The sequence below is a fragment of the Hirundo rustica genome, chromosome 2, assembly GCF_015227805.2.
Source record: "Hirundo rustica isolate bHirRus1 chromosome 2, bHirRus1.pri.v3, whole genome shotgun sequence".
In the NCBI taxonomy this organism is placed as follows: domain Eukaryota; kingdom Metazoa; phylum Chordata; class Aves; order Passeriformes; family Hirundinidae; genus Hirundo; species Hirundo rustica.
In genome coordinates, this window is record NC_053451.1 from 23,259,387 (window position 1) to 23,280,776 (window position 21,390).

Sequence of the window (21,390 nt, forward strand, 5' to 3'; positions counted from 1 at the left end):
AACAAATATGAACTGAATAATGACCTGCCAGTGTCAATCTAATAACAGCACTTTACATATCTCTGCGTAAATAAGCATGACTCTACAGAAGTGAACAGTGTAATTTATGTCCCTTCAGTCCTGTGTTATCTGAGTATGTCTTTGAGAAAAGTGTCTTGAGTTCATAACAGGCTTTAAAAGATGCTATATTAAATAGTTTGTGATTTTTTTGATTGATTGATTTGGATTTTGTTTTGGTTTTGCTTGGGTTTTTTTAATGTGTTGGGGTTTTTTCTGTTAAGAAGTCACAGCTTTGCAACTTTGTTACAAGCAATGCAGGAAAAATTATATTCTGTCACTTTCTTAAAACATTTTCTTTCCAAATTAATTATAAGCTGCATCTGTTTCCGCATTTCCCACAGCACTCACTTTCTTGATTTTATTAGCCTTATGATCTGAAGCTGATCACTTCTGAGAGGTGGCTGGAATGAGGAAAATGTCTCTATATTAATGAGCTGTATAGGGGAAGAATGGCTTGGTAGTTTATAATGTTATCTGAACAGCCACATTTTCAATGCAAAAATCACATGAGATGCTTTCTCGGATTTCTCAGTGCTTATATCTCCAAAGATACCTTCTTTTTTGGTTTGGACAGATCCAGCATTTGTGATGATTCTGGAGAAAGGGATGAAAAACTACCCAAAATGATTGGTTTAGTTCGTGAGCCCGCGCTTCAAACAGAAGGAGAATCACTCAACAGACACATGTTGCCAGGAGTAAGTGCTGACAGAGCCTTTCTTGCTGTTTGTAGCTAAGATAAGCATATGTGCTTAACTTGTACATCTGTAAGCATAGGATGAATGGAGATGTAACTTCCAAAGAAGGCTTTGAGGAGTTAAGAATGTTTCTTAAACTTGAAAATGAGCAGAATTCTGAATAAGAGAATATTGTTGGTGTGAGCTTCAGCAGTGGTCTGTCACTAATTTGCTGCACAGCTTGGCTACAATCCTGAGGCTCATGCCCTGGTCTGCTTTTTGTTTTTCCTTTAAAAACAAAACTTCTTGGGTTTTCTTATCCAATTCCCAAGGGGACCATATTTGTGTTTTATCCAAGTGCTTTTTGAAAGTAATACCTTTTTCACTTCCAATGCTTTCTTGCTTGTGCTATGTGTCATTTAAATAGGTATCTCCTCTTATATTACTGTCTCTCCTATACATAAGGCTTATTAAAGGGCAGTTATACTTTGTCATCCTTGCTTTCAAAGGTCAGTTAGTCTGCTGTTGTCAGTATGTGAAACCTTTTTTTAACGATTCAGAGGGAAGGTGGAAACCCCTACACTTGCTATAATAAGAATTAATTTTACCTTGATGCCTTGGGTTAGTACAACCGAGCAAGCATGAATGCCTCACTCGTGTTCATTCATGTTGTATGAATTTGTGAACATGTTTGGCTGGTGTGAGCAGCAAGTGCATTAGTAGTGATATCTACAGTTACTGCACAGTTACTGGGGCTCCTGTGTGCAGCTGCAGTCCTAAAAAGTTGCAGGTATTTTCTCTTGGCTAATAGATATCCCAAAGATCTTAGAAAAGAAAATAAACCACTAATGCATTTTTTATAAGCTTCACTAGGGCTGGGTACTTAATTGCCAGTTTTACTTCGGAGAATTTGGGGAAGGAAGGAGGGAGATTATTTTAAATAGTTTTTACTACCCTGTAAATCTTCTGGCTTCTGTCACTTGCTAAAACTGATCTGGAGGTTAAGTAGGATTTAAATAGTTATGCCAAAATCCTAGTTAATGGCTAGAGACTCATATCCAGCAAACGATATTGGTGTTTCTCAGATGTTAAAAGCTTAGATGCTTGAGTGATGGGTATTCCTTATGGAAACCCTAGCAGTATAAAACAAGATTTTCAGGGAGTTGTAAGGGAGGCCTGAGAGGACTAGGGATGCTGCTGGAATTTGGGCTGTTTGGGATAACTAAAAATCTACACAGCTAGCCTTAGTTTGGGTAAATCTTATTTGCGCAAGAGCAAGCCATTTAAAAATAATTGCTGTGCCTGGAAAAAAGCCACACCCAGAGATGTCTCTTGCAGGTGCTAAATCTAATTGGACATCTTGGTAAGGAGGAATGCCTGGGGATTTGGCCTGTAAAAATGCCAGGATTCTGCCTCAAATAAATTGCCTCTGAAAAGTCTTTTAATTATAGTGTAAAAGTGCAGTCTTGATAAATATATTACTGTTTCAGGGCACCTAAAATGCACGGTGATTTTGTTTAGCTGTATGTGTGTCACTTGGCATTACTCAAGAATGTCCATGCTCTCTCCACAGCCCCAGGATTGCAGCATATTTTGTAGAGCCACAAGGGCAGTAGGAGGAGGCAGTAGTGCTTAGAATGTATTTATCAGACGCCATCACAGTGATGACACAAAGCACACTTAACCACCTTCCAAAGACTGGAGGGAAACAGGCTTAAACTCCCCTTTACTGCCCTGATAGACAGGGTAAGTCCCAAAGCTCTCATAAGAGGAAGATCTGAATACTGGAGGGGTTGGCTTCTAGTATTTGGCCCATCTTGAAAAAAATATTGTTACTGGCTGTCTGTAATCGATTGAGGAAAGTCTGTGGAACACCAGTCATGGCTCATCTGCCTCTCAGTACGTGTGAATGTGGGAGCCACCTTGTTGCCTGTTTTTGCAACCACCATCTTCCCTCCACCCCTTGCAGGGAGGCCTTCCAGGCCCAGATCTTGCTGCTCACAGGCGGAAAACCAAAAAAGCCTTGGCACAGAGCTTAGCAGTACTGGACTAACTCAGCAGATAAATGCACAATAGGGAATAAATTATGCATCTTTAATTCTAGCTGACAGGTCTTAGCATCTTTACTCTTTAGTGTGGAAAAAATCCGAACAAATGCAAACCAACCCAAAACCCCATAAAATCTGTGTTAAACTTGATCAGTTATTTCAAAAGCCCCAGCTTGAATCTCTTCTTCCATGACATCATGAAAAGCTTTTTTTTCTAGAAGGTGCTGCTTTTGTCTTCTGACTTGAGCCTGGATTTCCTGCTCTGCTCATGGCATGGTGGGCTGCTCTTATGCTACTGGTGGGAACCCCATTTCACTAGATCCCAGATTGTTGTCAAAATGCTATGGGAGTTCCTTGGGTTTGTGTGGGATCAGTGTGTCAATTTTTAGGCTGTTCTGTCACAACTAGCTCTGTTTTGACTTCCATCTGTATTGGTATTTTGACATTTAATGTTGGTTCTATCCTAGGTCTTGTTATGTGACTGAGTGTAACTTACATGGCACCTTCTCTCAATAGAAGTATTTGTTAACTGATCTGTTTTTCTGATTCAGTCTTCCTTTTTAGTTTTTTGACCCTGAAGGAGTACTTCTGTCTGCTTTTCTGCAGTCAGATTTATGCCTGCTTCTGTTTTACAGCCACCCACCTCCCAATGGCCCTTGGTTGCACAAAAAAGTAACCGATTTTTATTTTGAAAAAACCCAAGAAGTACAGGAAGTACATGATGACTGTTAAAGCAGTGGATGCTTTTGCTTTCTTGAGTCAATGCTGAATAATCTTTAGGGGATGATGGTTTTGCAGATGAACCAGAACAACTCAGATGAGGCCTGATCATATTTACTATGGTCCACGCACTGCTCTTCTGGGGGCTGTGCTGCTCTTGATCCCAGATATTCCACTGGTGGCAGTGGGGCCTTGAGGAGAGGTTTAGAATGAAAACTCGTTCAAAGCTGGTAGCCAAGGTTTTTGGGTGGCATTTTTAGATACAACTTTGTCCATACATTTTCCCTGGAGATTTACTTCTTTAAGTGTGCAATGGCATATATGCTTAGCTGACAGTTCTTGTTTAAGGTTAAGAGCTGCATCATTGATTTGGTGACTGATGTTCAGGGGAATTTCCTTCCTGTTTGTCTATTGGAGATGGCAAATGATACTCCATTGCTTTGTTTGTGAGAAGTAACATTTTGCAGGTAGGGTGGCTCTAGACAGTATTTTAAAACTTCTTTTTTCAAAGCGTGGTGGTGTCCTACAAGATAAGAACTTTTCAAATGTGTAATTGGGGTAATCTAATCTTGTTGAAAGAGAAGGGCACCCTGCCTGTTTCAACGTGCTTCCCCTCTGGGTTGTTGGACCCTTGCTAAACTGTTAGGAAAAACTAACCTGAAGAATACAAAGTAAATCTTTGCAAACTTGATGAATTTACAAATGCTATGTCAAAGCAGGCAAGGGGCCCAGACTGTGCAGATGGGTGCAAGGTGCCTGTCCCATTTAAGGGAGCTCTTGGTACCACAAGTACATACAAATAAATCTGTTCCTTGTTACTAGGGTTTAGTAAAATATTTAACTAAAGGGAAGAGAGGTTTTCTGGGGTAGAGGAACAAGGAGGAAATTAGCACTTGACTGTGTGGTAATTGAGCAGATAGAACTTGTGGCTTACTGTGTATGGCTGTCTTTTGCTAAAGTAACTTTCTCTTCATTTTTTTAATGGTCTCTGATTACTGATGTTTTTTCTTTTCTTGCTTGTTTCAGGTGGAGGAGTCCCCAAGTGAGAAGCAAATAAAGAGTCCTCTTCCATCTTCAGAAAGAAAACCTGCTAAACTAGTTAGGAGCAGGTCTTTAGAAAAGTCCTTGGACCTTAATGAGAATGAAAATCTTCCAGAGAGGAGCAGTGCTTCAGATAGCGAAGAAGGTAAATATCTTAACAGTTGGGATCTGTAAGGTGACATAACTTTGGTGTTCCATCTCACTTGTGGAGAAAGTTAGAGAACTTTCTGATCTTATGAAACTTGTTTGCTTATTTGTTTCACAGAATTGCAGCAAAACCATTGTTTTTTTTTTTTTGGGGGGGGGGGGGGGCGGGTTGCTGTTTGGTTTGGTTTGGGTTTTTTTGTGTGGGTTTTTTTTTTTTTTTTTTTTTGTGGTTTTCTTTCTCTCTTTTGGTGGGTAGAGAGTTGCCAACAGCTTAAACTAAAAGTTTGTTTACGATGCGGTGGTGTTAATTTCAAAGATGTTTCTTTCCTTTGTTTGCATTTCTTGGAAACAAGGGGAAAACATTTCAGGCTTAAGCTTCTGAAAGATTCCCCCAACCCCCGCTCTTCTTTACACTTATACTTTCTTAAGGCTTATGAGTTTCATTGTTATTGATGGAGTAAGCTGAGGAACTTACTGAAAGCCCAGGGAAGACAACTTCCCAGCTCTCAGGAGAGTATTGTGCATAATCTGAAGATGAAAAACTTAATGGACATTTTGCAGCAGATCACACTCTCTGTGCAAACAGTATCTTAACGGATCCTAATATACCAACCACATAACTCGTATCTCATTACCCAGTGCGAGATAGAAGAAACTCGGATACCTGGGTGATAGACTTGTGCTGAGGTCTGTGGGTGCTTGTCCTGTGATCCTACAGTAGCCCCTGACAAGTTCTCACTTCCTGTGGTGAGATTTTCACTTACCCTGGGAAAGTTTTCTGTGCCGAGGGCTGGAGTTGTTCAGGCAGCTCATTGAACTTTGGTGGATATTCTGTAATATTCAAATCTTGGATTCTGTAAATGCCTTTAAAGCGAAGTGTGCGCAACATGTATTGGTTCCAAGGTTGTATGGTGGTGAACAAATAAGACACAAGACCCAAACAGTAGTACTGTGCTCAGTAGCAGCTGTATATTTCTTTCATGTGCAAAGAGAACTTACTTTATCTCTTGTTGGCAGGTATAGAACCGTTTACTTAATTGAGGCCAGTTCTTAATCTCACAGAAATTTTGTGTCTTGTCATTTCAGAGTTGACAGCTGAAGCTGTTTGCAGGTGTCATTACAGGGGGGTTGTTGAGGTATCCAGGAAAGCTTTCAGAGTTATGGATTGAGTTGGCTGCCTTCAAGTTGTGATTTTTTGCCTGGGGATATGCTTATATTCAATTAATTTTGCTGTTGCTCCCCATACTACTTCTGTGTTGGCTTGAGTTCAGATTCAACTCAATGTGTGTCAGGCATTATCATTTTTGTGATTATACCTACTTGAACAGGCTGTTGTTTATGCCATACTCCTACACACTTAACAAGCTTCGCAAATTAATTTATTCTTTCACAGGTGTATCTTTTAGCGCAGCAGAAAGTTTTGGCCTTTGGATGTTTTAGATATTTTGCAGCTTTCCTGTCTTCCTGTTACTACATCTCTCTTCAGTCTCTGGATTTTATTTTTTGTGGTAAAGGTCTCCAGTGAAACTGATTAAAACGTAGTCCTGTTGTCTTTCCTGCTGCTAGTTGCCAAAACTGTAGCAGTAAATATTCGCTGTCATGCCTGCATTAGTGATGTTGAATAAAAAAAACATATTAAACTGGAAATGTCTCTAATAAAATGACAACTGACTTCATGCTGCTTTTCTTACTTCTCTTCCCTTCCCCAAGACTAGTCTCTTTTTTTTTTTAATTCAGAGCAGGATTTTCTAGACTCACAACATTAATCTTTTCTCTCAGAATCTTCATGCTTAGAATTTTTTTCTTCTGTTTCTCTGTCTGTTTTCTGTTGCAGTTGCCCCACACTCTTACAAGGTGAATTCCTTCACGCAAACGAAACTAGCTTTCCTACATGGCAAAGGTTTACCCATGCGATTAATTTCTCTTGTGTCCTCTGACTCATACTTAGGCTGCCCATGGAGGTGTCCTGGCAAATAAGGTGAGGGGCCAAGCTCAAAACTGTTGTTCTTTGTAACAATTCCCTTGTCCTAAACAGTTCTCACCTTGGGGATGGGGAGGGGTCTGCATCCCACTGGGCACCACTGGCCTATTGACCGGCATCTTGGTGTTTTTTGTCCAATTTCATAAATCAGAGTATAAATCCTGAGCCATGACAAACTTTTGGCTAAGCTAAACATTAATATCTCTGGCCCTAATTCTGAGTTTCAGAAAACAGATTTTAGTTCAAGCATAGAATACATGTTTCCACCACAGGGCCAAGAGATTTTTATAGTTTCCTCAAGACTCTTTAGTATATAGGGTAGTTTGTTGGTTTTTAATGATGGTGTTCAGCAACATGAACTACTTCAAAGAAAGAAGGGGGGGAAGCAGGATATCAGAAACCAGTATTTTCTGTTAGAAGGCTCTAACTGTATACAGGGAGATCACACATTTCTGTTCTCCTTGTGTAACATGACAGACTTACTGTGTTGTTTCTGTGAGTACTAATAACCACCTCAAATGTGTGATCTGCAGGGAAGCATAACTGTGGTGCTGTAATATGGGCACAGCAGAGGCTTGACTGCTTGCAGATAGTGGTATATAGGGCATACAGTCTCTGAAGTACAGGCTAGTTGAAATTAAGTTCAGCCCTGTGTTAGTTGTCTCCCTCCCTCTGTCCAAAACAAACTTTTGGATAAGCAGTGTATGTAAGGAAGAGTAGTCTGGTTAACTTATTGGCATTTTAACCAAAATACTGAAAGGATGTATTTTGTTGAAAAAAAATTATTTACTTTCATGTTTGGAGGATATATGTTTGAGTCACCTGAAGGCAAAAGGTTGTGTGGGGATTTTTTATCTTGTGAACTAGAAAAAAGCTAGCATTGTGACAATACTTAGTAGCTCCCCAAGATAATTCTGTACTTAGTCTTTAAAATATAGGAGAGTTCTCTGAAAATGGTTAATACTGCTGATACAATCTTTAAATAGATGATGTCTGGAACATGTTCACTTCCAGGAACTGGCTTTATTCACTTGATTTTAGGTGTATTTGGTTAAAAGCTTCTACCTACAAATTATTCATGCAGCATGTAATTTTTTCCCTATCCCCAGTGGTATAGGAAGTGCCAAGATGTGCATACATACTCTTTAAAAATCCTGATCCTCCCCCAGCTCTGTGGAGAGGAAAAACCAGCCTTCTTACTAATTTGTTTGATAGTCTCTGCTCTTATCAGTTTAGCTTTCTTAATTTGATTGTGGTATGTGTTTAGCTTTTTGCAGTTGGTTGTTGATGGGAATTTTAATAACGATGTTTTTCTTACTGCCCCTTCCTCCTCCAGTTTCTTTCTCTCTCTCTCTCTCTTTTTTTTTTTTTTTTTTTTTTTTTTTTTTTTGCACTGCAGACATCTTTAAACCTCTGCTGTCCCTGCTGCATAATGGTATTATATTCAAACATTATTTCACAGATTGCCTTGCCTTGATGAAGATGACCTTATGAAGAGCAAGGCAGTAGTGGGGGAGGGAATAGACCAGGACACTCTAGGTAGTATGTTTACATCTGTGTTTTTGGGTCCCTAGGGATCCTTACCTGAAGTAAGGATAATCTCGTGTTCTTTTAGCAGACAGCTCCAATTCAGCTCTAAATGTATTCAGATTAAGAGAGTTAGTGTTGATAATTGTATGCTGCAGAGGGGTTAGAAAGGCACTGAAAGTGAAGGAATTAGACTAACATCTCTGTATTTGCACAAAACATTCTGTTAATAAAGAGCAGTCTGAGCAGGGCTTGGGTAAAATGCTTCATGTTGCCCTGCTGTTACCAAAAACAGAGGCAGATACAAGTTTACCTGGGTGAGTTAAAACAAATGTAACAGGAGACAAACGTGCATCTTGTTGCAGAGATAAGTGGTTAAAGCTGCCTGTTCTGTTCAAATTTCAGGTGTCTAAAGGGCACACTTATTCATTGCTATGCTGCTGTTCGTGCTCACTGCTTCATCTAGGATTTCTACAGATGAATTTTGAGAAGCCCAGATGGAAGTGACTCAAAGCATGTCAAGCTCTTGGTGTATCCTGCTACTTGGTTCCACAGATGTGGAACTCACAGCAGCATTTATGCATACATGCACCTTCCAGACCCATTGTCCAAAAAGATTACAGGTTTTCAGGAGAAAAGCTGTTTGAACACTAGCATCTAAAGTAGCTGATAGGTCTGATATGTAAACCCAGGTTTAGCTTGGATTTTCTGAAAATGATATGCTAACAACATTAAAACAAACAAACAAAAAAAAACCCCAAAACTGTTTCTTCCAAGACCTGAAAAGAATTGTAAGTAAAAAACATATTTCTCGATAGATACTCATGCACTTGGCACTTCATTGACTATTAGAGATGTGATCATCCAGAGACAGTATAGATAAATTAACTTATGGAAATTTTGTGGAAGTTTTATGGAAAGAGCACCTGTAGGTGCTCTTTCTTCAGACTTACTAGAACAAGGACAGAGTAACAGAGCTTGGTAGCAAGATCTGCACGTTAAGGTAATAAGGTATGGGCTTTGTACATATCCCAGGTTGCCCTGGCTTATCGAATTACTTGTCATCAGCAGAAAAATAGTAGCTGTCCTCAGGCATTTCAGGTGAACGTGGAGTTGAGTTGTTTAGCTCAGGCTTACTGGGGCAGAGGTAACTTGTGTTATCTCGTGTTTGCTAAGACATATACAAATAGATGACAAATGATCTGGTGATTATCTGGTGGCTTCATCATGTGTCTGGGTAATTTTTTTTTTATTTTTTTTTTTCCTGTGGTAGCAGAGTCCTTGGGCATGTCAACATCCAGCTGAGTAACACTCAGCCACAGTAACTGGGTTAGAATTGCATGGTATCTGAGGCCATGCTAGCTGATGCATGTGGAGGGGGTGTCAGCATCAGTATCTGAAACTTCCTGGCTCTTAGCAAAGGAGAGGATGTGGGGAGTGCACTCTGAAAGGAGTGATCTGTAATGTTGAGGTCTTGTTAAATGAGGTCAAACTTACAGTTCACTTAGCCTGCTTTTTGTTGGAGTTAGATTCAGCTGGGAGAGGAAATACAGTGAGCGTAAGCTGAAAAACTCAGGCAGAATTTCTGGCTTCCTGCAGAATGTTTCAGCACAGCACAATTCATATTCTACATGTAATGACTGCATATTGACTGGTTAAATAGGCCTCTTGAAATGTGTGTTTGCTTTCTGTCCCATCTCATAATTGTGTGGAATTACAATTGCATAAGCAGAACATGGCATGGAGAGGAAGTCATTCTCTTGTGCAAGCACAAAAATATGGCACTCGTGCTTCACTTTTGGGGTCCTACTTTGAAGCCTGAAGAGATCAAGGAGAGCTTTTTTGGAGGCAGATGTTCTAGCAGGCTTGTAGCAAGCTAGGAGCAGCGCTAGAGAGGAAGTCTGCTCAGTCAGAGCTGGTTTCACTGGGGACTGCCGTGGTTGTTCAGTTGGTGCATCTGCCTCATCCATACTGACTGCTATCGAGCCAGTAATGGTTTAAGCGCTGTAACCTTAGCCTGCAGGCAGCTTGTGAACTACAGCGTGATATTCAGGCCACCTTTGCATTCGTGGCTGGCACTGACCTTTCCTAGCCTTGAGCATTCATTTGTATTGGTTGAAAGGTTGGCCACCCTGACTTGTGTCTGTCTGCTGCAAGATTTGCTTTTGGGCTTCTTGTTGCATTTCAGTGATGTGTGGTGGTGGGGGAGCTTGTTTGTCTTGCTGGTAATTGTAGTTCAGGATTGACTTGTTTCTAAAGCATAAGCAGATTGAGTCGGGGTTGGCACAGGAAACTGCTTGCCCTCCAGGATTATAATTCTATCCCTTATCTCTTGCAAGTGTGGCTGAGACAACCACAAAGCTGAGTCATGCCAGCAACCACCAAGAAGCTGAAATAGCAGAGATGAGTGCTGCAGCCACAGAATGCCACTGGGGTGCTCGGTGGCTTTGAAATAGGTGATGGCATTTGAGCCTCTCTGCATTTTTGGGGACTGCAAAATGGAGAAGGGTATCCCTTGTGTTCCTGCTCAATAGGTATGGAGGGAAGAACTGTTTGGGAGCCTGCCTGGTCCCTTAGACTGTGGGCATTACCAGTATTACAAATGTTAAAAGTAGGATTCTGAAACCAGCCTCAAGAAGAAAACTGTTGCAGTCTTACTGTCCTTCTTGCTTGGATTTTGTACAATAGACACACATATTAATGAAAATTATGCCAGCTTTGTCTTTCTTGCAGGATCAGTAGAATATTGAAGGCAAAATTAAAGGGTTGGTACCTTTTGCTGTTAATTTATCAATTTGCACAGGGAAGTGATGGTAGTGGTGTGTATTTGAAAATCAGCTCTGGACTTCATTCCTGAAGGCAACCTACCTACCAAATCGCTTGCTGCTACTGGGTTTCTGAGAGCAAGAAACAAATGCTGATGCAAGCTTGGGAAGGATTTAAGCTGTAATAATGCTTAGAATGCTCTAAAGCTTCTTTATAATACTGTTTTTAACCTGATCTCTCTGTCTTTCTTAGCAGTGAAGGAGACTGTCTCTGACAATGATCTCTATGGGAGACTTTTTATAAACAGAGTTTTCCACATCACTGCAGACAAGATGTTTGAAATCCTTTTCACCAATTCTCACTTCATGCAGAGGTTTCTTAATTCCAGGAGTATAGTAGGTAATAAACTCTTCTCCCTTCTGTCTGTTACAAGCTGCCCTGAAAATTTTTACCTTTGAGAATTGCTAAATAGGGTTAAGTTGAATTTTAAGTTTCACCTTGATTTAAAAATTTTTTCTAAGCTTAAAAATTTCACTAGGAGAGAGGATATTTAAAGCTAGACTATTGTTTCTCTAGGTATGTACATTTTGGAGTGAAAACATAATTTCAATGCACCACAAAACTGCACCTTAATGCCTGAATTTTGAGTAGGTTATTAAGTTGATGCCTTCTATGGAGTATTTCTGATTACACTGTGTCCCAGAAATAGTGTAATTTGTATGGCTGGTACAGAGGCAAAAATCATTGCATCCTCCTAAACGATACTCACAGGCTTTAATTTTCTGGATGAGTAAATTTTATTCACTGAGACCATAGGAACAGAAAATTAAGTCAAAAAGGGTAATATTTATTCAGTGTCAGCTTAAAAGGCAGAGTGGCAAAAGCTTTTGATAATGCTAAGTGAATCTATTCAACTTTAAGCAAATGGGAACTTACATATTTTCATTTAATTGCTTACTTTTTTTCTCCACCCTCAAGTCTTTTTCAGTAGATTTAGGCTCATCTATTCAGAGCCTCACCTTTGTTTATTAGCAGACTACATGGATATGCTTTTTCCTGGAAAAACCCCACAACTATTAGGAGTTTTCTCTTTCCCCCTACTCCTGTTCTCAAACTGTTAAGACATGATAGGGCAGAGATAACGCCCTTCAGGTAACTTTTATGTGAGATTTTGCACAACTTCTCATCTAGATGCTGTATCAACCCCTTGGAATAGAGACTCCAATGGCAATCAGTTGAGGACTTTGACGTACACTGTAACTATTAACAATCCACTCTGTGGGAAGTTCACAACTGCAACTGAGAAGCAGGTACTGTGTGTGTGTGTGTGGTGCCCTTTAAAGCAAGGGGCAGGTCAGCTCTATCAGCAGATCTGTCAGAGTTCTGACTGTGGATTAAAGTTCAGTGAACTGAGTGTGCGTCTGCAGTTTGAACAGAGCATCTCTGAGGGTGGCTTGCTGTCTCTCTCACCATTGCTGAGCCAATGCTTATTGAATGAGAGAGGCTTTCTACCTTCGCTTTTGGCTGTAAGCTCCCACAAAACTTGTGGGAAAATGTATTAACATCTCTTAGGAACTGGGGGGTGAAAAGGTGCAATTAAAGGCTTTCATTGTCCATTTCTGGGCTCCCCAGTATGAGAGGTAAAGAGCCTAACAAAGAGACACTAAGATGATGAAGGGACTGGAGCACCCTATGTGAGAAATGGCTGAGAGCTGGAAATGTTCAGCCCAGAGAGGACTCATGGGCATCTTAAAATTTATAAAAGTATCTGAAGGGAGGGTGCAAAAAATTTGGAGTCAGGCCCTCACCATCAAAGGCCACAGATTTCAGTGGTGCCCAGTGACAGGACCAGAGGTGATGGAGACAAATTGAAATGCAGATGATTCCTTTTGAACATCAGGAAACACTTTTTCACTGTGAGGATGACTGAGCAGTGGAACAGACTGTCCACAGAGGCTGTGCTACCTCCTTTCTTGGAGCTATTGGAAAGCCACCTGGACATGGTCCTGGGCAACCAGCTCTAGATAGTCCTGCCTGAGTTCTTGGACAAGACAAGCGCCAGAGGTGCCTTCCAATCTCAACCCTTTTGTAGTTCTGCATTGGGAAGGGTCTCAAAGAGGAGCTGTGATCATGAGAGTGGCCAGCTTTGCATCTGGTACTTGAGGTGGCAGTGGGGATGTCCTGCTGCTGCCAGTGTTGGCTCTAGCAGAGGGCATCTTCTCATCTCCCACCCCACCTATACTTGCTCTTCTTAACTGTTTTTTTTAGTGGCTCTTCAGGCTTTCTCTCTCCTTGAGTTCACTTGGAGTTGGTTGATCCAGCCTAAAGAACTCAGGCTGAAAGGGGGCGGGCAAAATTTGTGTACCGTCAATATACCTTCTTAATTTTCTTTTCTTTCCTGATAGATCCTGCATAAGCAGAGCCAGAAAGGTCAGTCTTATCAGGTGGATGCCGAGGTCCTGACCCATGACGTGCCCTACCATGATTATTTCTACACTGTGAACAGATACTGCATCAGCCGCACGTCCAGTCACAAGTGCCGGTTACGGTGAGCCCGGGTAGTGCACGGAGGGAGGGCAGAGGCCAAGGCGGGGATGTTCTGAGTTGTTGAAGAGTTAAAGATCTGCCAGCAGCACAGAGAATGTTGGGTTCTCTTCTGAAAAACAAGCTCGGTTTATTTCTTGTCACATGTGTGCTGTGCTTGGGTCTCATTAATGCAGTGAGAAATTAACTGAGATGTTGACTCTGAGGTACAGAACTCATCTCCAAGACTGAGCTGGGACCTGACCAGCTTTGTGTTTTTGAGTGCTGCTGTGTGAGTGGGAGAAATTGGAAAATATTGAGATGTTTTATTAGGAGGTTTCCCAGACATTCTTGCTAAGGGCCTGCAGAGGAGAATGGTTTCTCAGGAATGTGCAGGAAAGATAGAATGTACATAATTTTGCAAAGAGGGTACTCAAGTGAACTCTGTCTAGATATGGAATTTCCTCTCCCATTTGTTGAAAACATTGGAAGTGGTGCTGTCTTTACTAAAGAGCTTTTATCTCAAACTTAATCAGTATTCAGGAAAGGTTAGCAAGCCTGGAATCTACTCTGGTTAATATCAGCTTATAAAACTACTGAAAACTCCCTCTCTTCTGGGAAAAGGAATGAAAGACTGCTTTGGGTTGTTTTTTTTTTTTTTTGGGGGGGGGGTTGTTGTGGTTTGGTTGTTTGTTTGTTTGCTTTTTTGTTTTTGTTTGGTTTTGGGTTTTGTTGTTTGTTTGGTTGGGTGTTTTTGGTGTTTTGTTTTGGTTTTTTTAGTGAATCACTGTTCTTCTTTGAGACCTAGAGTTGTTTCTTTGCTGAGACGTACAACAGCCCTAGGACAAGAGCAAAAACCTAGGTATACATGGTGCACAGGGCATGCATGTGTAGAACAGAAGGCACATGGTGATGTTACAGCTGGGCTTACTAAACTTTACTTAAAATGGCTCAGAAACTCTATTTGAAAGGAGTTATTTTGTTGTACCATACACAGTGGGCTTATGTTGATTTGGAAGATTACTTAAAAAGGTGTATTCTAGGATGGTCAGTGTTCTTGACTGAAATCAAGGACTTTTTACTTTATGGATAGCTTTGGGATTCACTCAGTTGTTAGAAGAATCCCTCTGAAGGATTCTAGTCCAATTCATTTTTATTCTGGAAGCAGTATTGATTAGCTTGACCTGAGGAATGCATGGCAGGAATGTCATTTTCCCCTCTGTCATGCTCACAGAAAGACAGATTTTAATTTCTGTCTACTTGGGGTACAATGTGAGCACTTGAATGTAGGAGTTGTGATAAAAGAATTTCACCTTCTGCTATTGTAGTGCCCATGTAATATATCCTGTGTACACATACAAAGTAAAAACCACAACTTTATTATCTGGAAGCCTGAATTCCATTTTAAATGTGTGTTAAAATGAGAATGCTTCAGAGGATAGAAATCATTTGGTAGTCTGAGTCTGAAGGAAAATGTTTCAAAATGTTTCCCATAATTTGGACACTTAGATTTTAATGCTTTAGCTAGAGATGTTGTCTTTGCTCCTGTCTGTCTCTTGTGTTCTTTCAGTGAAAGTGCTGCCCAGCTGGAGAGTGACGGCAGTTCCAGTTGGTATTTCAGATTTTAGACATAAGCTGGATGCCTGCTTCTGATAAGAGATTTCTGCTATCACTGTGCTGCCTAGAAGAGCACTCTTCCATTATTACATTCTGTTTGCTAGGGTTTCTGCAGAAGTGAAGTACAAAAAACAGCCTTGGGGCCTTGTCAAGTCTGTAATTGAGAAGAATACCTGGGGAGGAATACAGGAAAACTTCAAACAACTTGGTAAGGCATCTTGTTCTTTGTGCTGGAGTAAGGAGGCTGCCTTTGCTGTGTATGTCTTTGTGTCTGTCAAACCTGGCTCCTCGAAGAATAGCTTGAAAAAAAGGCAACTCCTAAGCAGTCTTGAAGACAGAACTTGCTGTCATCAATGTATCTGCCAGTTCCAGGGTATGAAAGAAGCCTTGTAGCTAACAAGGGGCTCTTGTATACTTGGCCATACTTGCTTTCAGGAGGAAACACGAGGAGCAGCAGGAAAGCTGTTATTCTCAACTGCATGTGCTTATCTCTAAGAATTTCCTTGATGGTGCATATGAGAAGAGAAGCAGTGGCACTTGGCAGGCTCCATGGATGTCTGTTCACAGCCTGGCCAGCCAGTGCCAGTGCTGCGGGCTCACAGTCTAACACAATTCCTAGTCTCAGTCTAACAGTGTCTTGCAGTGCTCTTCCAACTGCTGTCTGGCATAGCATTGAACAATCCTGCCTGGGCTGAGTGTGTACCACCTCTGCAGAGTGTTCCAAGTGCCCTCTAGCAAATAGAACAGGCATGGAGGTCAGGGTGTATTTTGCCAATTACCTGCTTTAAGTTCATGTACTGAAAGGTGGTGTGCTTGTTCCTCTCGCTATGACCTTGCTTATCACACAATTTGTCTTCAGCTTTCTTTTTGACAGTTCAGTAACCTTATATTTTTCCACTGCAGAATCAGATCTCCTAATGGAGGAATATGCAATTAATCAGTCTATAGAAGACTCTGGGAAATTACTTGCTCTGAGACGGAGGCGACGCACTTTACACCGGGGTTTGGCAGAATCACTTCCCAAACGCTCTTCCCAACATTCCTCTGGTGACATGGGAGTAGAGTCCCAGGGCAGCTTAATAGGTAGGATTTTTTTAATATCAAGTGGTTTTCAAAAGGTATGTTCAAGAAAGCATAACTCTTAAAATAATGCAAGAGTAGCACTTGTGTTTAGATTACCCTTGTCTGTGATAGCAAATGTTTTAACAAGTTCAAGCTTCTTTAGGCTTGCACAAAGTAGATTTGGAGCATGCATGATCACTTTTATCATGAGTATCTCATGAAATTAAGCCTAATCACCTTCAGTTTTAAAACAAACAAAAATCACCCAAAATCTTAAATACTGCTCTGTATCTGCAAAGGATTGAAAATGAGATTTGATCAGGGGAAAAAAACCAAGCCAAACCTGATTGTTATAAAGTTTCTGAAAAATTACTTTTTTTCTTCAAATAACTGTGCACACAGGTCATGAGTGGATTAAACTTTGCCACGTGCCTCTTGGCCCTGTCATCTCAGTTTTGGTTATTTATTTTTAATGTTAAGAAGTCTGTTTCCTATATGCTTCTGTAATTTCTGGGTTACTGAAGCATTTCTTGCAGTTCTGCTGCCCTCAGGGATGACAGACTTGGCCACCAGCATGTACAACATTAGCCTCACCTAGAGAGATGAGGAACATCTGTGCACTAGTTTACACCAGGGAATGATGGATTCCATGACAGAAGTTGAATTGTAAACAGTGAGGTAGAAGCAAGTACACTTCCCTAAAGAGGGAGACAACACTGAGTATAGATAGCACTGAGAGAATATTTAGATCAGCAGCATGTGTAAAGGACTCATTACCAATGTGAAATTGCTTCCTAATTACTTAATTTTGCTACTGTTGCTCCACTTTTTCCGATGAGCTTGTCTCTGTTTACACTACAGCTTTTATGTATGTCTTTTGTCCAGGGCAGGATGTGCAAAAGTAATTGTATTTAAAGATCAGTGTGCCCACAGTGATAAGTGCTCAGTTTGGAGAGAACATGCACACTCTGTCCCTCAGTGTCTGATCCCTGATGAGGAGCAGCTGGCCTCTCGAAAGGCTGTTTTCAGGACAATAGATAAACTGAGTGGGTAAGGATGGGACAAGTTACAAGAAAATGTGACTGACACTGGTTGTCAGAAAGATGAATGTGAGCAGAACAAGCAGGAGAGAGCCACTTGGCAGCCTGTCTCTCCTGTGTGACTAGCAGCACATGCATGTTAGTAATGGATGGACTGCAACCTTCTCAGGCTATCCAGGTTTAATGTGACCATGCTCCAGCACTGTAGGTAGTGGGAATTCTGATGGAAGAGCCTGACTGTTCAGCCAGCTCCTCAGAGATGACTGCAAAAATGCCTTGGTGAATGTTGGAGGTGACCCTGTGCGCTTACATGACCTGTTTTTTTTTTTTTCCATCAGTAGTTGTTGAGCTATTCTGTGTAAAGTGCTGGGAACTGACATGTACCTATCTGCAGACATTCTTTAGGAATGTTCTTTAATACTTTTTAACCTCTTTCTCTTCTATGCCCTATAGGAAGGAAAAGAGATGCAGTAAGTAGGACCACCACCATCATTGTAGTAATGAGTGTCTTGTAAGTACTCACTTGCATTCAAATGTTGCTTGACTCAAGCTCATATTGGTTTTTACCTGTATTTGTTCCTCATTTGCATGTTAAGATTGCATGTAGTATGGTAAACTACTTTGAGTGGAACATGTGGGTATAAAAGGGGGAATGGATTGACTTGGAAATGACATGCAGGATGAAAATACTGACTTGTCAAACTAGCCTACTTTACAGGTTTTCTTTGGTCTGATCCTGTTTAAAAAAAAAAAAAAAGTCTAGAATCCACTAATTCCTAATTTTAGAAGTTCCAGAAAGAGATACTGTTATTTGTTTGCTATTACCCAGCTTAATGGTAACTGCTAAGAATTGTTCATATAGATATTAATTTTCAGTGTAGTGCTGCCCCACACTTTTTTTCTCCCAGGACTCTGGGAGGATTCTGTTTTCTTGTCTCCCTTTAGCCATGATCTTGTGTTTGTAGCATTGCAACTTGATTTTTGTTCTTTTCTCACTACAGTTTGCTGCTCTTAGTCTTGCTGAATATAACACTGTTCCTCAAATTGTCAAAGATAGAGCATGCAGCTCAGTCCCTTTATCATGTCCAGCTTCAGGAGGAAAGCTCTTTGAAGTAAGTTGAAGTCACAATCTTTGTTTGCTTTCTTCTTCAGCTAATGTGAGAACCTGATCTAAAGAAATTATAAACAATGAAATTCAGTGGCAAGTTTCCAGAAGCGGCTGGGGCTTGCTGTACTTCAGTGTTCTATGCTGAAATCCAGTAACATGTCTGACTGCATCTTGCGGTAATAAATTTATCCTTTGACAAGCTGTTTTGGGAGAAATGTTGACCTTAGTTTGCATTTATCAGCCTGCTGTGACTCATCTTCTGTGAATATCATAGTGCTGATCACAGAACCGAAGTGTTCATCCTGTGTGTTCTCAAATGGAATGTTAAAGATTCATTTAGCTCTTTAGCTTCTCTCTGTGAGTCTCCTACTAAATCTCTCCTTCACAAACTTCCATGTTAGGTGCCTTTTGTACTCAGACAAAGTTGTTGCTTCCTCTTAAATACAGTATCAACAAGAAAGTTAGAAACCCATCCTGATGTTGAGTCTGGAAGGGGTGTGGGGACCTCCCATGGTGACCATCTCAGAACTGGTTAGAGTAACTTCCTTCATGAGAAAGATCTTGCTCCCTGAAGTGTGGACCTTGCATCGTAAATGTAATATGAGCCCAGTTCTTTCTTGGTGGCTGTTCCCGAGGTACTAGCTTCAAGAGAACAGGGAGCAGGCAGCTTTTAATGTGGCTTTTGTAAGAGGATGCTTTTAGCTAGGGCAGAGCAATGGTGACAGGGAACAGTTGCTTTTGAAAAGGCATTGAGGTGCTTGTTTCATGTTTCTGATGTAATCTCAATCTTTTTCAGCATATCCCCAGAAATTGTATCAAAAGAGGAGATACCTCAGTATGACAAGGAGCAGGTTAAACATGTGAAGGGAGTTTTAAGAGACTCAATTGAAATGCTTGAGCAGGTAGGTCTGAAAATCTTTCCTGGTGATGTTCTTGTTTCTCAACAACTCAGGTTTTCTCCCTTGTGTTATAGCTGCTGTTTGATGTGGTCTGGTGCTAGATAAAGTTTTCTTGATCTGTTTTGCCCCAGGATTTAGTTATTAGGCGGTGCTTATATTTCTGATGTTTTGGGTTTGCTTTGGTTTTGAATTTGTTTCTTGGAGGGTTGGGGTTTGTTTGTTTGATTTTTTTTTTTGTTTGTTTCTTTGTTTGGGGTGGTTTTTTTTTTGTTAGTTTGTGGGTTTTTTTATTTGATGAAGATGTAAGTACTCATGTCAATTTTCTTTAACTTGTCAAGTGCTTAAGATGTGTTAATGCCATTCTGAATCATGACAAAGCAAAGACTGGAGTATTTCAAAACAGATTCCCTTTTCTAAGAACACTCATATTAAGATTTGTGAAGTGTTTTCCCATCTTATTATGGGGTTCCTTCATTCAGATTTATCCTGGCATTTGTTCCCCTCTACTCTTCTAGATATTGGCAAGAGCTTCACTTAGTGTTGGTATCAAGGGGCCACCTAATCTCCAGTGAAAAATAAATAATTTCTGCAGACCATATGTTTCTGAGAGACTCCATAGAAGATAATCCTTCTTCACAGTAACTTAAAATTTCAGGCTCTTGTATACTACATGCACACACACAAAAAGATGTTGAATACTGATGTTGTGTCTTTCTGATCCTGAAGTCCATGACTGTTAAATCCTTACAATCCCTAGGCTGAAATTTTGACTCAGTAGCTGAAGGACAGTAAATTCATGCTTTTGTTTTTACATACTACTCAGGAATGTTATGTTTTTAACTTTGTTTATTAAATCTTAAAATGTGATAGAATAAATTATTAGTTTAGGAGAGCTGAAGGGGGAGCTCACATGTACCTTTCTTCATTGTTTGCTCTTTGTTCTTCCACACACTAAATGAGGTTAGAAAAAGGATCCATTTTTTATACTCCTTGTTTAGGTATCTCTGTACCCACAACTGCTATTAATCTGTTAATTAACCACTCTGATCACAGCTTGAAAAAGCCTGAGTGCTAGAAGTTTCACTTTAGTGACAAAGTTTTCTGGTTTCTATGCCCTTTATATTTTCTCTGCTTACTATCCAAACAATTCCTAAGTTTGAAGTGTTAAGTGCTTTTTGAACACACAGCGTAAAAAAAAGAAAAGTGAGAATTTAGCCACCTTTTTCTTCAGAATAACACTTTTTTGTCTGGAAGTCCTGACACATCTTAGTGCTTGCTACCTGGTGTTTTCTTTGGGTTGTCAATAATCTAAACACATTTTGTGCACCAAAATGCATTAGGAGGGCCAGGTATTAAAAGAAAATTCATGTTACGCTGCCATGTTCCTTATAGTATTTGCACTGAACATTATCTGTGGCTAAAAATGAGTGGGGTGGTTTATCTTCTGTGCTGTTGTCTGGTGAGGTGTTAAGACTTTATCATCCTGGACTGTTAGTATTTATAAACTCTGCAGAGTGTAGCTGTTAGGAGAGCACAGTAAGCCAACTGTTTATGGAAACAGGGAGGAGGAAATCACATGAAATCTTTAAAAGAAAAGAAGGAGGGAGACTTTATTTTCCTGATATCACTCACCCATGCAGGAGACTGACTTAAGTAATTGGCGGGGGGGTGATAATTGTATCTTCACAGCTGAAGATTTCCCTTTCCATGCTCCAAAGAAGCTTTGACCACTTGAACAGGACACAGAGCAGCAAGACTGAGAGTTAATAGCCACATCAGCTTTTCATTCAAGACATTGGAAGAACAGATGTGTGTGTGAGGACTTGTGGGGTAGGGATTGTAACTGTCTCCTGGACTCTTTACTGTTTAGCTCAAAAGCTGTACAGAATAAAGGTTTGTGGAAGAAGTAAGTCGGGTTCTGCATTGCCATAGCTTGGCAGTCTTGTCTCTCCTGCCAGCCTCCTACCCTGGGGATTCTCGATTCCAAACAGTGCAGAGCTCTTGGATCCATCCCGTGGTGAGTGAGTGAGGGCAGTTCTGCGCTGCCGACGAACGGATCTGAACATTTCAGATGGGGAAAAACACTCTCAGCAGAGAAGTGGGCTTGTCTTGTATGAAATTGCAGCTTTTTCTGTCAACGTAGAAAATGACCAAAAGTGAAGAGTGTTTTGGAGAAA

The 21,390-nt window shown here is 40.6% G+C and overlaps 1 protein-coding gene across 5 annotated transcripts in view; it reads left to right on the forward strand.

The window, feature by feature from the left end:
- GRAMD1C (GRAM domain containing 1C) overlaps positions 1-21,124 on the forward strand; it is a 51,601-nt gene extending 30,477 nt beyond the window's left edge. For 4 of the 5 annotated variants that reach the window (XM_040057015.1, XM_040057018.2, XM_040057017.2 and 1 more), the window contains exons 8-18: positions 635-755; positions 4,529-4,688; positions 11,217-11,363; positions 12,156-12,274; positions 13,370-13,512; positions 15,209-15,312; positions 16,008-16,187; positions 17,660-17,717; positions 18,208-18,318; positions 19,111-19,216; positions 20,903-21,124. In XM_040057015.1, the coding sequence (XP_039912949.1) occupies positions 635-755; positions 4,529-4,688; positions 11,217-11,363; positions 12,156-12,274; positions 13,370-13,512; positions 15,209-15,312; positions 16,008-16,187; positions 17,660-17,717; positions 18,208-18,318; positions 19,111-19,216; positions 20,903-20,980 (1,327 nt within the window). In that variant the 3' untranslated portion in view covers positions 20,981-21,124. The remainder of the gene's footprint in view (positions 1-634; positions 756-4,528; positions 4,689-11,216; positions 11,364-12,155; positions 12,275-13,369; positions 13,513-15,208; positions 15,313-16,007; positions 16,188-17,659; positions 17,718-18,207; positions 18,319-19,110; positions 19,217-20,902) is intronic. The other variant, XM_040057016.2, reaches the window with a different exon arrangement.
- Positions 21,125-21,390: the final 266 nt, after the last annotated feature.